Source organism: Anolis sagrei, chromosome Y (assembly GCF_037176765.1).
Source record: "Anolis sagrei isolate rAnoSag1 chromosome Y, rAnoSag1.mat, whole genome shotgun sequence".
NCBI lineage: Eukaryota > Metazoa > Chordata > Lepidosauria > Squamata > Dactyloidae > Anolis > Anolis sagrei.
In genome coordinates, this window is record NC_090035.1 from 47,008,713 (window position 1) to 47,023,576 (window position 14,864).

The 14,864-nt window shown below is 45.7% G+C and overlaps 1 protein-coding gene across 1 annotated transcript in view; it reads right to left on the reverse strand.

The window, feature by feature from the left end:
- Positions 1–14,864, reverse strand: part of LOC137095183 (eukaryotic peptide chain release factor GTP-binding subunit ERF3A-like) — a 64,174-nt gene continuing 49,310 nt past the window's right edge. Inside the window, 2 exon segments of the mRNA XM_067461548.1 lie at positions 1–501; positions 12,737–12,905. Coding sequence (XP_067317649.1) covers positions 449–501; positions 12,737–12,905 — 222 coding nt within the window. The 3' untranslated portion in view covers positions 1–448.

Genomic DNA, 14,864 nt, shown 5'->3' on the forward strand with positions numbered 1-14,864 from the left:
TTCGAAATTTGAATAGTTTATTAATAAGGTAATTGTCTTTTATAACATGTGCATGCACACTCACACACTGAATGATCTGTCTTGAAAAATCTTTTCGATATGGGGGGGGGGGGGAAGGAGAATTAAACGGGGTTTTTTCTTCATAATTCTAGGCAAATATGTCCACATCACTTATAAAGCTATTGCCAAATCTTCCAAGGAACAGAATTTAGGAAGGGGGTGGGGAGCCTTAGAGGGGAATTCAATAGTGGCATAGCAGAGCTCTCAATATGAGAAAGCTGACACAAATGTGGACCTTTGCTATGAAAAGTTAAATCTTTGCAAAACATAGGGAGAAAGTTATAAATGTGAAGAAAATAAGAAGGCGATGTGAAGTAGGCTTCTGCAGAGTCATTTTGTTTTGTTTGTTTTCCTCACAGTATTGGAGCAGGCTTTGTCAAAACAACGCTTAGTCCTTCTCTGGAACCAATTTCAGAACTTTCCCAATTGCAATGGTCTTACCTACAGAAAATACCAAAAAAAAAAAAAAGGCAATTAATAAATGAAGTTTGCCACCTTCGAGGGTTAGCAAAATATCTAAGTATTCCTGGAAAAGATACATCCATATCTACATAAGATAGTAAGATGTAATGCAAAAAGCATGATGGAGCTATGTCTTGCAGGCTGCCTTCCTCCCACAATTTTTATCTACACAGATAGGCAAACATTTGGTGCCTTTAATACAGTGGAATAACAACGATACATAAATGCACAGAACAAAGGTAATGGCTTCCCCTTTAATCTCTGGCTTCTGGAGGTGGTGCTGAACTCTGGCTATGGGGAGGTGCTCTTATTCCATTTCCAAGCAAAGGACCCTGTTGTCCATAGGCACCTTCTGATCATGTTGCCGGCATGGCTGCATGGGTGCCTGTATTACCTTCCCACTGAAGCGGTACCTATTGATCTATTCACATTTGCATGTTTTCGAACTACTAGGTTGGCAGGAGCTAAGGCTAACAGCATGAGCTCACCCCAAGCTGCAGCTTCAAACTGCCAAACCTTAGGTCAGCAGATTCTACAGTTCAACAGTTTAACCCACTGGGTAGAGAGTCTTTACCAGACCTAGAGTCAATTTGCTCATATCCTTAAATTATCTGGAATTAATCTGGGAGGCTACAATGCCCCAAGCAGTAGGACAGGCATCAGGCCAAGAGACAGGTATTATCTGGATATTTTCTAATTGTGAATTGAAATTAATGCTATTTGATGGTTGTGGTGACAGAATCTGAGATCTCACATTCTTTATTTTTTCTTGGCTGTGATTCCTAAACGAAAGTGTTGTCGAAGCCATTGTTTGATCTGTTTTTTTTTCATGTCAGGAATGACTTGAGAAACTTCAAGTTGTTTCTGGTGTGAGACAATTGGCTGTCTGTAAGGACGTTGCCCAGGAGAGGCCCAGATGTTTTTGATGTTTTACCATCCTTGTGGGAGATTTCTCTCATATGCTCGCATGGGGAGCTGGAGCTGACAGAGTGAGTTCAACCCGCTTTTCCCAGATTCTTTTTTTTTTTTGAGGTAGGAAAGAAAATATGTATTTTTTTTAAATTTTATTTCGAAAAAATAATACACAAACCATATATGTTGCAAAAACATACACCTACACAAACACACATACACAAACAGCCCTCCATGCAGTTACCCCTCCACCCACCCCCAGTGCTACCCACCACCTTGACTTCCGTCACTAATCCACGCAGGAATTATGCACAACTTATTTAACCCTCTACACTAATACAATAAATTCCTCTTGTTTTTATTTTTTTAGCTCTCCCGTCAAGTATGCTAAGGCCAGCTTCCAGTTTCTTTCAAATATTTCATTATTTTCATATTTCAAATTGCCAAAAATCTTAGCCATCTGTGCATAATCCCACAGTTTATCCTTCCAATCTTTGATACTTAATGTTTTCTCCCCTTTCCAATCTTTGGCAATTGTAATGCATGCAGCCGCAAAGCTGTACAAACACATTTCTCTCTCTGGTTGTTCTGAGCTATCTCTGAATATCCCTAATAGGCACATCCCTGGGTTCTTTTTTACTTTGTTGTAAATCATTTTGTTTCCTTTATTATTCTTTTCCAATAGATCTGCACCAGTTCACACGACCACAAAACGTGAAAGAAAGTCCCTTTCTTTTGCGCCTCTAACAGGAACCTGTTTGTGAATTGTCCATTTTGGCTAGGAGGTCTGGAGTTATGTAGCATCTATAGAACATTTTATATACATTATCTCTAATTGAAGCTGCCACTGTAAATTTAAATCCATTGTTCCACAGGTTTTCCCAGATGTCAAAATCTATGCTTCCCTCTAAATCTTTTGCCCATGAGATCATGGGGGTTTTAACACGATTATCTTCCAAATTATAGCGTAGAATATATTTGTATAATCTGGCTATTAAGCCTTTTCCCCCTTTATCTAATATAGTTTCCAGATCTGATTTTTTTGAAGCAAATCCCCTCTTCTCGTCTTTTTTTAATCTTTCGTATAATTGATGATATCGGAACCAATCTTTAATACCCAATTTGTCTTTTCCCCTCAGTGCCCATTGGCCATTGGCCCTGATAAGTAGTTCCCCATATGTTCTGACATCATTATTGCAGATGGGTCTCCCAATGGCTTCTACTGGCCTCAGCCACAGGGGTGTTTTGGGTTCCATCCCTAATTTGTATCTTTTCCAAACATGTATTAAGCTTCCCCTAATTACATGTTTATTGAATGCCTTATTTAATCTCTCTCCTTCATACCAGAGGTATGCATGCCATCCATATCTGATTCCATGTCCTTCTAAATTTAGTAGATTTATGTTCCGGAATTGTATCCAATCTCTGAGCCAGCTCATGCAGACGGCCTCATAGTAGGTTTTTAAATCTGGTAAATTTAGTCCCCCCTTCTCTTTGGTATCAATTAAATTTTTGTAAGCAATCCTGGCTTTTTTCCCTGCCCAAATGAAATTAATGATATCCCTCTTCCACAAATTGAAAATTTTAGTCCCTTTAATAATAGGTATGCTTTGAAAAAAGAAAAGCATTTTGGGAAGTATCATCATCTTAATAATTGCAATCCTGCCGAGCCATGTTAATGGTAGCTTCTGCCAATTGTTCAAATTTCCTTTGATCTCCGACCACGTCTTCACATAATTATTTTGAAACAAGTCGATGTTCTTGCTTGTGATAGTTATTCCCAAATATTTTATCTTCGGATCAACTTTACAGTTAGCCACTTCCTCTAATTTCCTAATTATTTTAGTGTCTAATTTTTTTGTAATAAATTTGGATTTATCTTTATTTATTTTAAAACCCGAAACCTCTCCATACAATTTGATTACCTCTAATAATTTTGGAACGCTCTGTGTTGGGTTAGATAAAATACAAACCATGTTTGTTGTTGTTCATTCGTTCAGTCGTCTCCGACTCTTCGTGACCTCATGGACCAGCGTCTGCATATGTTCTGATTTTAATTTCCTGGCCTTTTACTTTGAACCCTTCAATTTCATTGTCATCTCTAATTCTTATACTCAACATTTCCAATCTCAAAATGAATAGTAATGGTGAAAGTGGACAGCCTTGTCTAGTCCCTTTCTGTATATCTATGGCTTTTGTCAGCTGACCATTTATTTTTATCTTAGCAGATTGTTTAGAATATATTGCCCCCACTGCTTTTCTAAAGTGATGGCCCACCCCATATAGATCCAATACCTTTTCCAAATAAGCCCAGCTGACCTGGTCGAAAACTTTTTCCGCATCCAAAAAAAACAAAACAAAGCTAAATCTTTATTGGGGTCGCTGTCCACTACCTCCAAAACATTCAGAATTGTTCTGACATTTTGGTTCAGGTATCTATTAGGTAGAAATCCCGCTTGATCCTTATGAATGATCTCTGCTAATGTCTGTTTGAATCTGTTGCCAAGATTGTAATAAATAATTTATAGTCACAATTTAGAAGCGAGATGGGTCTGTAATTTTTAATTTGGTCCAGGTCTTTATCTCATTTTGGGATTAGTACAATTGTGGATTCTTTCCAAGAATCTGGAATCTCACCTTTTTCCAAGACTTTATTCATTACAGACACCAGTAATGGTGTCAGCTCTTCTTTGAACATTTTATAATAAAGTGGGGAAAGACCATCTGGGCCAGGAGCTTTATGTGGCCTAATCTTATCTATTGTTTCCATTAGTTCGTCCGGTGTAATTAATCTATCTAGATTAGCTTTCATTGCTTCGGTTAATCTTACAGTCTTGGTCTCATTAACAAATTGAGTGGTCTTGTCTAAATCTTCCTGTTCTTTTTTATAGAGCGTTGAGTAGTATTTTTCAAAAGTTGTCTGGATTTGCTGCAAGTTTGTAATTGTCTCACCATTGTATCTTATTCTGGTAATCAGTTGGGATTTCTTTGTACCTTTCAGCTGCCAGGCAGGAAATTTGCCTCGCTTGTTTGCATTCTCAAAGAAGTTGTACCTATTGTACCTGATTTTCCTCTCAATATCATTAGCAATCTACAGATCATAATGCTGGTGTAAGTTTTTCAATTCTGCCAGAATTTCCTTTCGCTACCCTCTTTTCCTCTCCAGCTCTATTTCCTTTCCTCTAATCTTGGCTAATAACTCTAGTTGCTTTTTATTATTACCTTTGTACCAAATTGAGTGGGGGACATGAGAGAAGCCTCCTTCTCCTCTTATTTGAGAGCGACAGCATTCTACAGCAGTGCACAAAATCAGTGGGACCACCAATTCCAAACACACAGCACCGACCAATAATATGCCAACTGTTCCCAACAATAAGGCCTCAGGAAGTTCGATTTAAACGAAGATTCAACTTCAGAAAGGCAGATTGGACTAAATTCTCAGACATGTTAGATGACATGATCACATCGGTCGTGCCAATCTCTGAGGAATACGAACATTTTATTGAAATAGTGAAAACCTGCTCACGGGCCTCCATACTGAGAGGCTGCAGAACCCACTACCTTCAGGGCATTACTCCTGAAACAGCTGCCTTGTTGGAAAACTATTACAGGCTCCACAACGAAGACCCATTTAGTGAGCAGACTCTTCAGGCAGCGCAGAACACTGTGTCCTCCATCTCTGAAGCCAAGAAAGAGCAGTGGATCAAGCTGATCACAGAGGTCGACATGGGCAGGAGCAGCCAGAAGGCGTGGAGGCTGCTGAGACGGTTGAGCAATGACCCCTCACAAACTAATACCCATGCCAACATAAAGGCAGACCAGATAGCACACCAACTCTTGAAGAACGGGAAACCCAACCTTGCCACCAAAGTAGGAAAGAAACCAATAGCCAGACAACAAGAGATTGAGAACAACAACCTTCATGAACCCTTTACATCTACTGAATTGGACATGGCTCTCAACAAATGTAAGAATGGCAAAGTAGCTGGCTTGGATGATCTACGGATGGAACAAATCAAGAACTTTGGTCCAAAAGCAAGGCGCTGGCTGCTGGAGCTGATGAACAACTGCACTGCATCCTGTTAGATCCCCAAAATCTGGAGGAAAGCAAGAGTCATCGCCATCTTGAAGCCAGGCAAAGACCGTAATGACCCTAAAAGCTACAGACCAATCTCCCTGTTGTGCCACCTCTACAAAGTTCTGGAGAGACTTATTTTGCATAGAATTATGGAAAATATAGACCCCTGTCTGATCCCACAGCAAGCTGGTTTCAGAAAAGGCAAAAGCTGCACATCGCAAGTGCTGAACCTGACTCAGCACATAGAAGATGGCTTTGAAAGGCAGCAGATCACAGGAGCTGTCTTCATAGACTTGTCAGCAGCCTATGATACTGTGAACCATCGCCTCCTCTTGAGAAAAATGTATAATATCACAAAGGACTATCACCTCACCCGCCTCATAGGAAACCTGCTACAAAACAGAAGCTTTTTTGTTGAATTCCGGGGCCAGAGAAGCAGATGGCGGAAACAGAAGAACGGCCTGCCTCAGGGGAACGTGCTTGCTCCATCCATGTTCAACATCTACAGAAATGACCAGCCACTGCCAGAAGGGACAGAGAGTTTCATCTATGCTAATGATCATGCCATTACCACTCAAGCAGAGAGCTTTGAGAAGGTAGAACAGAAGCTCTCCGAAGCTCTAGGTGCTCTTACTGCCTATTACAGGGAAAACCAACTGATCCCTAATCCATCTAAAACACAGACATGCGCCTTTCACCTTAAGAACAGCAAGCATCCCGAGCTCTGAGGATTACCTGGGAAGGAATCCCACTGGAGCATTGCAACACACCCAAATACCTGGGAGTCATTTTGGACCGTGCTCTGACCTACAAGAAGCACTGCCTGAACATCAAGCAAAAAGTGGGCGCTAGAAACAACATCATATGAAAGCTGACTGGCACAACCTGGGGATCACAACCAGACACAGTGAAGACATCTGCCCTTGCGCTATGCTACTCTGCTGCTGAGTATGCATGCCCAGTGTGGAACACATCTAACCACACTAAAATAGTAGATGTGGCTCTTAATGAGACATGTCGCATTATCACAGGGTGTCTGCGCCCCACACCACTGGAGAAATTACACTGCTTAGCCGGTACTGCACCACCTGACATCCACCGGGAAGTAGCAGCCAACAGTGAAAGGACCAAGGCAGAGACATCTCCAGCTCAACGACTTAAATCAAGAGTTTTCTTAGATCTACAGAGACACTTGCTGGAACACCCCAGCAAGCGAGAGTCCAAAAGTGGCAGGCCCAAACCCAGCACCTCAATCCATGGGTGATACTAGATGAGAGACTCCCCCCTGGGCACACAGAAGACTGGGCGACTTGGAAGGCACTGAACAGATTGCGCTCTGGCACCACGAGATGCAGAGCCAATCTTAAGAAATGGGGCTACAGGGTGGAATCCTCTGCATGCAAGTGCGGAGAAGAACAAACCACTGACCACCTGCTGCAATGCAACCTGAGCTCTGCCACATGCACAATGGAGGACCTTCTTGCGGCAACACCAGAGGCACTCCGAGTGGCCAGATACTGATCAAAGGACATTTAACCAACTACCAAATTTGCAAAATCTCTGTGTGTGTTTTTTTCTTTCTTTCTCTTTCTTTTTAATCTGTGTGTCTCTGTTAGAATTGTAATATAATGGTATGGTTGCTGATGACACGATAAATAAATAACCAAATTGAATTTTGCTGAATTAATACCCCTCTTATTACGGCTTTTCCAGCCTCCCAAACCACCCTATCCTCTAGGTTATCATTGATGTTGTCTTTCAGGTAGTATTTTAATTCCTTTCCAATTTTATCCCTATGTGTTTGTATCCTCAGAATATAATCGTTCTTGCTAGGATCTCTATCTTTTCTGTTCTGCAGATGATGTCTTTTGTTCCAAATACCATATCAATTCTGGAGGCTGATCTGTGTCTATGGGAGTAGTATGTAAATTCTCTCCCAGTTGGATTGAGAGTTCTTCAAATATCGACCATATCCCATTGATGTAGTATTTCTTTCAAAAAAGAACCCGGTAATCTGCTTTCTTTCTTGTCTTTTCTTTATTCTATTACTCCTATCTAATTTTGTATCCATAACCCCATTGAAGTCACCTAGCCAAATCATATCTTTTTCACCATATTCGGCAAGTATACCCGCAAGTGTCTTGTAAAAGTCATTTTGTTTGGTATTGGGGGCATAGATACCTACTATGAGAACTGATTTATCCTGGATGAGAACCTTGATTATAAGACTCCTGCCCTCCTTATCTGAGAAAATTACTTCAGGGTACAGCATTTTCTTAATATATATTGCAATCCCATTGGTTTTCTTACAATTACAAGAGGTGAATAACTGGCCCAATCTTTCTTGCCCCAATAGATGTATATCCTTTTCTACCATGTGAGATTCCACTAAACAAGCTATATCAGGCTTAATTTTCTTCAAGAAGTGAAATACTTTCTTACACTTTGATCCACTGTTTAAGCCATTCATATTCCAAACGATAACATTCAGAGATTTGGTGCCCATTTTAACAGTTCATTTCATAATTACCCAGCTTCCCCCCGCCCCTCGCCCCCGTCTCCCCTTATGTAAACTTATATAACTTTCTCAAACATTTCATAATTACCCAGCTTCCCCCCGCCCCTCGCCCCCGTCTCCCCTTATGTAAACTTATATAACTTTCTCAAACAGTCCACTGCTATTCAACTTTTTCCTCTACTTCTTTCTCTTCTGGAACAACTGGCATTTCTTTCTCCTCCTCCTGCTCCTTCTCTTCTTCTGTATGGAACTGATGGTTTTGTGTCAGGACTCGGTTTCCTGGCCTTGGATGTTGGCGCAAAAAACCGGATTCCTGACATGGAGGACTGATAAGGATTTGCAGCTGGTGGCCTTGAGAGGGGCAGTTGGTGGTTTGGCGGGAATAATTGAGCGGGATCCTTGGTCGGCGGGAAGAGGGGATTCGAATGTGGGGGAGGGTATATAAGGGTTGTCTTGCGTCTGTATGCCAATCCTGGCTTTCATTGTGTATATGCATCCAGTAGTAAAAGTTTCCTGATTGATTACGGATTGGCGTCCTGTGTCCTTTCTGGGAGTGGCTGCTGTGAGCTTACATTAAGCCAGGATTCATCAGTACCATCCCACGGCCGTGGTGAGGTACCCCTATGCAACAGGAGGAAGATCCAACGGAGGGGGGAGAACCAGCCTCCCCTTTTGGGAATGCGGAAGAGGAGCTGGAGAGAGTGAATGCCTTGGCTTCATCGACTGCGTAAGCCCAGCCCAACGGAGTCACACAGAGGCGAGTGAAGGGGGCAGAGGCAGCAGCGAGAGAAAGCAGCGGACTAGACTTTCCCTCCCCGCAGAGGTTGGATTTCCTGGAGGAAAAGTTGGCATCCATGGAGACCACCCTCGCGATGATGTCAAAGGTGATGGAGCGGCTGGCCCCCCTGTTAGAGGAACCACCACCCCGAGGGGAATCGATGTGGAGCGCGGAGGAGAGGAGTGACGGGGGACCCGGGGCACGTCCTAAGACGCAGACGAGTTGGAGGGCCGCTGCGGAGAGTGATGAGGAGGAGGAACAACCCCGGGGACTGGCGTCCCAGCAGACGTTCCTGGTGCCCCCGGCCGGAGCCGGGCGCGGCACAGGGCGTCAGGAATTGCCCCCGGAGCAGTGAGGGCTCCAGGGAGGGCCACCGCGAGCGGAGAACCGGGAGAGGCAGCCCCTTCTCTACCAACCTAGAAGGGAGGAGCTGAGGATCGAATTCGGAGGAGAAGCCGGGAACCTTGCGTACTTCCTGACTATGGTGAGGGGATATCTAGAAGATAACGCCCTTACCTTCGGATCGGAGGCAAGCAGGGTGCGAGCAGTGGGCGCAGCACTGAGAGGGGGAGCAGCGGAGTGGTATGTCCAACTCCACGCCAGGCATGACCCATGTTTGGGATCTACGAGGCGATTCCTGGCTGCGATGGAGGCGTGCTTCAGGGATCCGCTCGAGAGGGTCCGGGCGAGGGAAAAGCTGCAGACGATAACCCAAGGACATCGCTCCGTGTCCGAGTACGTGGAGGAATTCCGGTTGAGGGCGGAGAAGGTGCCAGAGTGGTCCAATACAACCAAGGTCCAGATATTCAAAGAGGGCCTGCGAAAAGAAATCTTGACCTGGGCACTTCATCGTGACGATCCAGAGGAGATAGGCGGATGGATTGAGCTGGCCGGCCGCATCGAGACAACCTTGGCACAGGTCAAGAGGCATCAAGGGGCGGCGCCGCAGCAGACGAGGGCGAAGGAGGAGAGTCGGAGGACGGAGAGAGGCACGGTCGGGAAAGCCCCAACCGGAGGGCCCAAGGAGCAGAGGGGCGGCTGTTTTGTATGCGGTCGCCTTGGCCATCGGGCTGCGGAATGTCGACAAAGGAAAGGGGGAGAGTCCCATTTCCCAAAGTTCAAACCGGCTGCAGGGAAGAGAGCGGAGGAGAGCCCCCCTTCTAGGGCCCCAGTGGGAGATCTGGTGAGTCACAGCCCAGGAATGCTGGTGTTCCCGATCAGGCTAGAAGGGGAGGGGAAGTGGGCCAGCTGCAAAGCCCTCATGGATTGCGGCTGCTCAAGAAACATTATGACCCCAGAATTAGCGGACGAACTGAAATGTGAGAAAACCCCCTTGCAGAGCCCCATAGCATTCTCGCAGCTAGATGGATCAGTGGCGGCTGGAGCCCCGGCGCGATTTGAAGTGGGAGAAGTGAGATGTAAAGTGGGGAGCTGGGAAGGCAGCATAACCTTTGTAGTATCCCCTATGGCTACTTACAATGTAATACTGGGGATGCCATGGTTAAAGGAAGCCAACCCACAGATCAATTGGAGGGAAGGCAGCATAACATTCCAGAGCGAAGAAGGAGGGGAGTGTTGCAAGGGGGAGGAAGGCACGGCAGGCAGAGTGCAGGAAATTCCCCCTGAGTACAGAGACTTCGAGGATGTGTTTGACAAAAAGGAAGCAGATCAGCTTCCCCCTCCTAGGAGGGTCGAAGTAAAGATTGAACTCAATGAGGATGCTAAATTGCCCAGGAGTAGATTATACCCCATGTCGATCAAGGAGATGGAGGAACTGAGGAAATATATTGATAAAAACTTGGCCCGAGGGTTTATAAGGCCATCCGAATCACCCTTGGGAGCCCCAGTGCTGTTTAGGCACAAAAAGGATGGCTCGTTGAGACTGTGCGTGGACTATAGGGGGCTGAACGCAGTGAGCACCACCAACAACTACCCCATGCCACTAACCAAGGACTTGCTATCGAGACTATCAGAAGCAAGGGTGTTCACGAAAATTGACTTGATCGAGGCTTATCATAAGCTGCGCATAAGGCCCGAGGACAGGTGGAAAACGGCGTTCACCTGCGCGCTCGGCCATTTTGAATTCTCCGTTTGTCCCTTTGGGCTAAAAGGCTCTGGATCAGCATTTATGCAAATGATTAATGAGGTGTTACACCCATTATTGTATCGCGGGGTGTTTTGCTTTGTGGACGATGTAATTGTGTTTACCCGGGATAGACGATCTCATGTCAAATTGGTGAGAGAGGTGCTCCAGAAATTGAGGGAGGCAAAATTGTTTGCAAAGCTGCCAAAATGTGAGTTCAATAAGGAGCAGATTGATTTCCTGGGATACCGAATCTCCAAGGGAGGGATAGCAATGGATCCGGCAAAGGTGGAGGATGTCAGGGGGTGGAGCCCTCACCAAACGCGCAAACAGGGTTTCAATCTCCCTTTTGGGTCCCTTTGCATCAGGGCCGCCCCGTAAGCCCAATCTGATGCGTCACAATGGATTACGAACGGTTTGGTCAAATCGGGGTGGATTAAGACTGGTTTCTCAGTGAATCTGCGTCCACTGCTCGCACCCTGCTTGCCTCCGATCCGAAGGTAAGGGCGTTATCTTCTAGATATCCCCTCACCATAGTCATGAAGTACGCAAGGTTCCCGGCTTCTCCTCCGAATTCGATCCTCAGCTCCTCCCTTCTAGGTTGGTAGAGAAGGGGCTGCCTCTCCCGGTTCTCCGCTCGTGGTGGCCCTCCCTGGAGCCCTCGCTGCTCCGGGGGCAATTCCTGACGCCCTGTGCCGCGCCTGGCTCCGGCCGGGGCACCAGGAACGTCTGCTGGGACACCAGTCCCCGGGGTTGTTCCTCCTCCTCATCACTCTCCGCAGCGGCCCTCCAACTCGTCTGGGTCTTAGGACGTGCCCCGGGTCCCCGGTCACTCCTCTCCTCCGCGCTCCACATCGATTCCCCTCGGGGTGGTGGTTCCTCTAACAGGGGGGCCAGCCGCTCCATCACCTTTGACATCATCGCGAGGGTGGTCTCCATGGATGCCAACTTTTCCTCCAGGAAATCCAACCTCTGCGGGGAGTGATGAGGAGGAGGAACAACCCCGGGGACTGGCAAAACTGTCAGGACTCGGTTTCCTGGCCTTGGATGTTGGCGCAAAAAACCGGATTCCTGACAGTTTTGCCCCAAGTTCTCTTTCTTATTTCTGCCATGTCCTTGTCTTTTTTGTCTTTCTTTTTCCAGCTGGGAGTCTTCTTCAGCGTCAAAGTCCTTATGGTATTTTCTTAAGAACTGCTCAGCCTTCATGGTATCAGAAAAAGAATGTCTCTTAGTTTTGTAGTAAAAGGCCACTCCTTGAGGGTAGAGCCATCGAAAGGATATCTTCTTCTGTTTGAGTTTGCTCACTAGGAAAGCAAAATCTTTCCTTTTTTTCAAGAATCTTCCAGGGATCTCTTTTAGCATCAAAATTTTCTTTCCCCCTATTATATTGGGGGATTCATACTGTTTCTTCAAAATAATATCTTTGCATATTCTTGTGACAAATTGCACAATGCAGTCCCTGGGGAGTTTCTTTTGTTTTGCTGTTGCAGAACTCACTCTATAACATGCAGATATGGAATCCATCATCACTGAGAGGTCATCCTCCCCCAAAAGTTTTGCCAACAATTTACTTTTCCCAGATTCAAACCTCTGTCCTGTCAGTCATCACTCCTGCTGGCACATGGGTTTAACCCACTGCGCCACCGGGGACTCCTTATCCCTAAGTGACAGTGGTGAAAAAATTGCTCTGGTCAAATGACCAGTTCTCAGGACATTCCTAATATTACAATTAAGCAAATCGTTTTGGAAGAGTCACTGTACATCAAGACGAATTCAACCCTATACACAATGTTAATACATGCACCTCATTCATAAGTGCGGCAACTGCTTTTCAGGTGTTCTTACCCTCATCTCTTAAGGTGAAGCGACCCATTTGTGGGAAGTCTTTAAATGTTTCAAGACAGATCGTTCCGGCCGTTCTTAGACGCGCAATGCAGACTTGATCTTGTTTGACAAAACGGGGCCGGGTTTTGCTCTTCTCTCCTGATTTTTTGTCTACCAAGCAGATTAAGGCCTGCAGAGGAGAGAGAGAAATGTCATGCAGTGAGAGCCAATGTTGTGAATTATAAGTTGCTTACCTGTAACTGTAGTTTCCTGAGTAGTCACCTGTGAATTCGAACATTTGGTCCAGGCGCAGAGGTACATTTGGTATCTCTGTGCCTGCGCCGTGCAGCACTCGGAACCTTCTAGAAAATAAAAATGATAGTTTAGACCCCAGCTAGCCACGCCCACCTCCCCTGAGTATATATAGCCCATGGGCAGGCTTGCCGGCAGTTCTCTTCCGCCGCAAAGCAGCTGGAAGGCATGGCATGATACTCCAGGGGAGGATGGGTGGGTATGTATGAATTCACAGGTGACTACTCAGGAAACTACAGTTACAGGTAAGCAACTTATAATTTCCTATTGTAGTCACTGTGAATCATACATTTGGTAGATTAGCAAGCTACTGACCTTGGATGGTGGGAGTCATGCCACCGCCAAAAACAAAACTGCTCAGCCGAACTCGGCATCTCTCTTGGACGCAACATCCAACTTGTAGTGGGTCATGAATGACAGCGGGGTTGTCCAAATGGCAGCTCGGCAGATGACGTCAAGCGGTACTCCTCTCATGAAGGCAGTCGTGATTGACACTGCTCTTGTAGAATGGCCCTTAACCTGTAACGGTAAGTCTTTGCCAGCCATATGGTAACACAGTGTAATTGTGGAGACAATCCAGGAAGAAAACCTTTGAGAAGACAAAGGTAAGCCCTCCATATCCTTACGGTACTTCAGGAATAACCGAGGGGACTTCCGAAAGGAAGCCATTCTATCCACATAGAAGGCAAGGGCCCTTCGCATGTCGAGGAGGTGCAAGGTACGCTCCAGGGGCATAGATGGGTTTTAGAAAAAGGAGGGCAATACCAATTCTTTGGACATATGGAAAGAAGAGACCTTGGGCAAAAAGGCAACATCAGTTCTGAGCACGGCCTTATGGAATCTTAGATAAGGTGGGTCTATCCGCAGTGCACATAACTCACTTGCATGTCTAGCTGATATTATGGCCAGTAAGAACGCTGTTTGGGAGTCCTCTTGGATTCAACGCTCACACTTGAGGCTCAGGCGTTGGCGGTGTCTGGGAGGGCTTTCGCACAACTGAGACTCGTGCGCCAACTGCGACCGTACCTCACGAAGGCGGATCTGGCCGGAGTGGTCCATGCCTTGGTCACCTCCAGATTGGATTACTGCAATGCGCTCTACGTGGGACTGCCCTTGAAGATGGCTTGGAAGCTCCAACTGGTCCAACGATCAGCAGCCAGGATGCTAACTGGGGCCCCTTACAGAGAGAGGTCAACCCTCCTGTTCAAGGAGCTCCACTGGCTGCTGTTTATATTCCGAGCCCAATTTAAGGTGCAGGTGCTTACCTACAAAGCCCTGAACGGTTTGGGACCAGCCTACCTGCGTGACCGCAGTTCCATCTACGAACCCACACGTTCACTTTGGTCATCTGGAGAGGCCCTGCTCGTGATCCCACCGGCGTCGCAAGTGCACTTGGTGGGGATGACAAATAGGAAATATTTATTGTGGCTAAGGGTTCAAAGGGAGGCTTAGTTAAGAATGGAAGTGCCACTTCCAGGCTCCATGCCGGAGCAATGGGGGCCACTGAAGGTTTGACATTAGCCAACCCCTTCAAAAAAATTTAACTAGGGGATCTGCGAAACAAGAAGGAAATCCCTCCTTCCTTCAAAACCAAGATATTGTGGCTAGATAGCATTTTAATGAAGAATGAGAAAGACCTGCTTCTGATAATGACACCATGGAATCCAAAACTGTGAATATTGGGGCTGTACTTGGATCTAAATTTTTATGTTTCACAAAAGCACAGAAACAAGTCCACTTATAAATGTATGAACACTTTGTTGAAGTTCTATGGGCGGCTTCAATAATCACCAGGACGGGTTTGGACAATGCCGTAAAGGAAGTTAACGGGATGGTA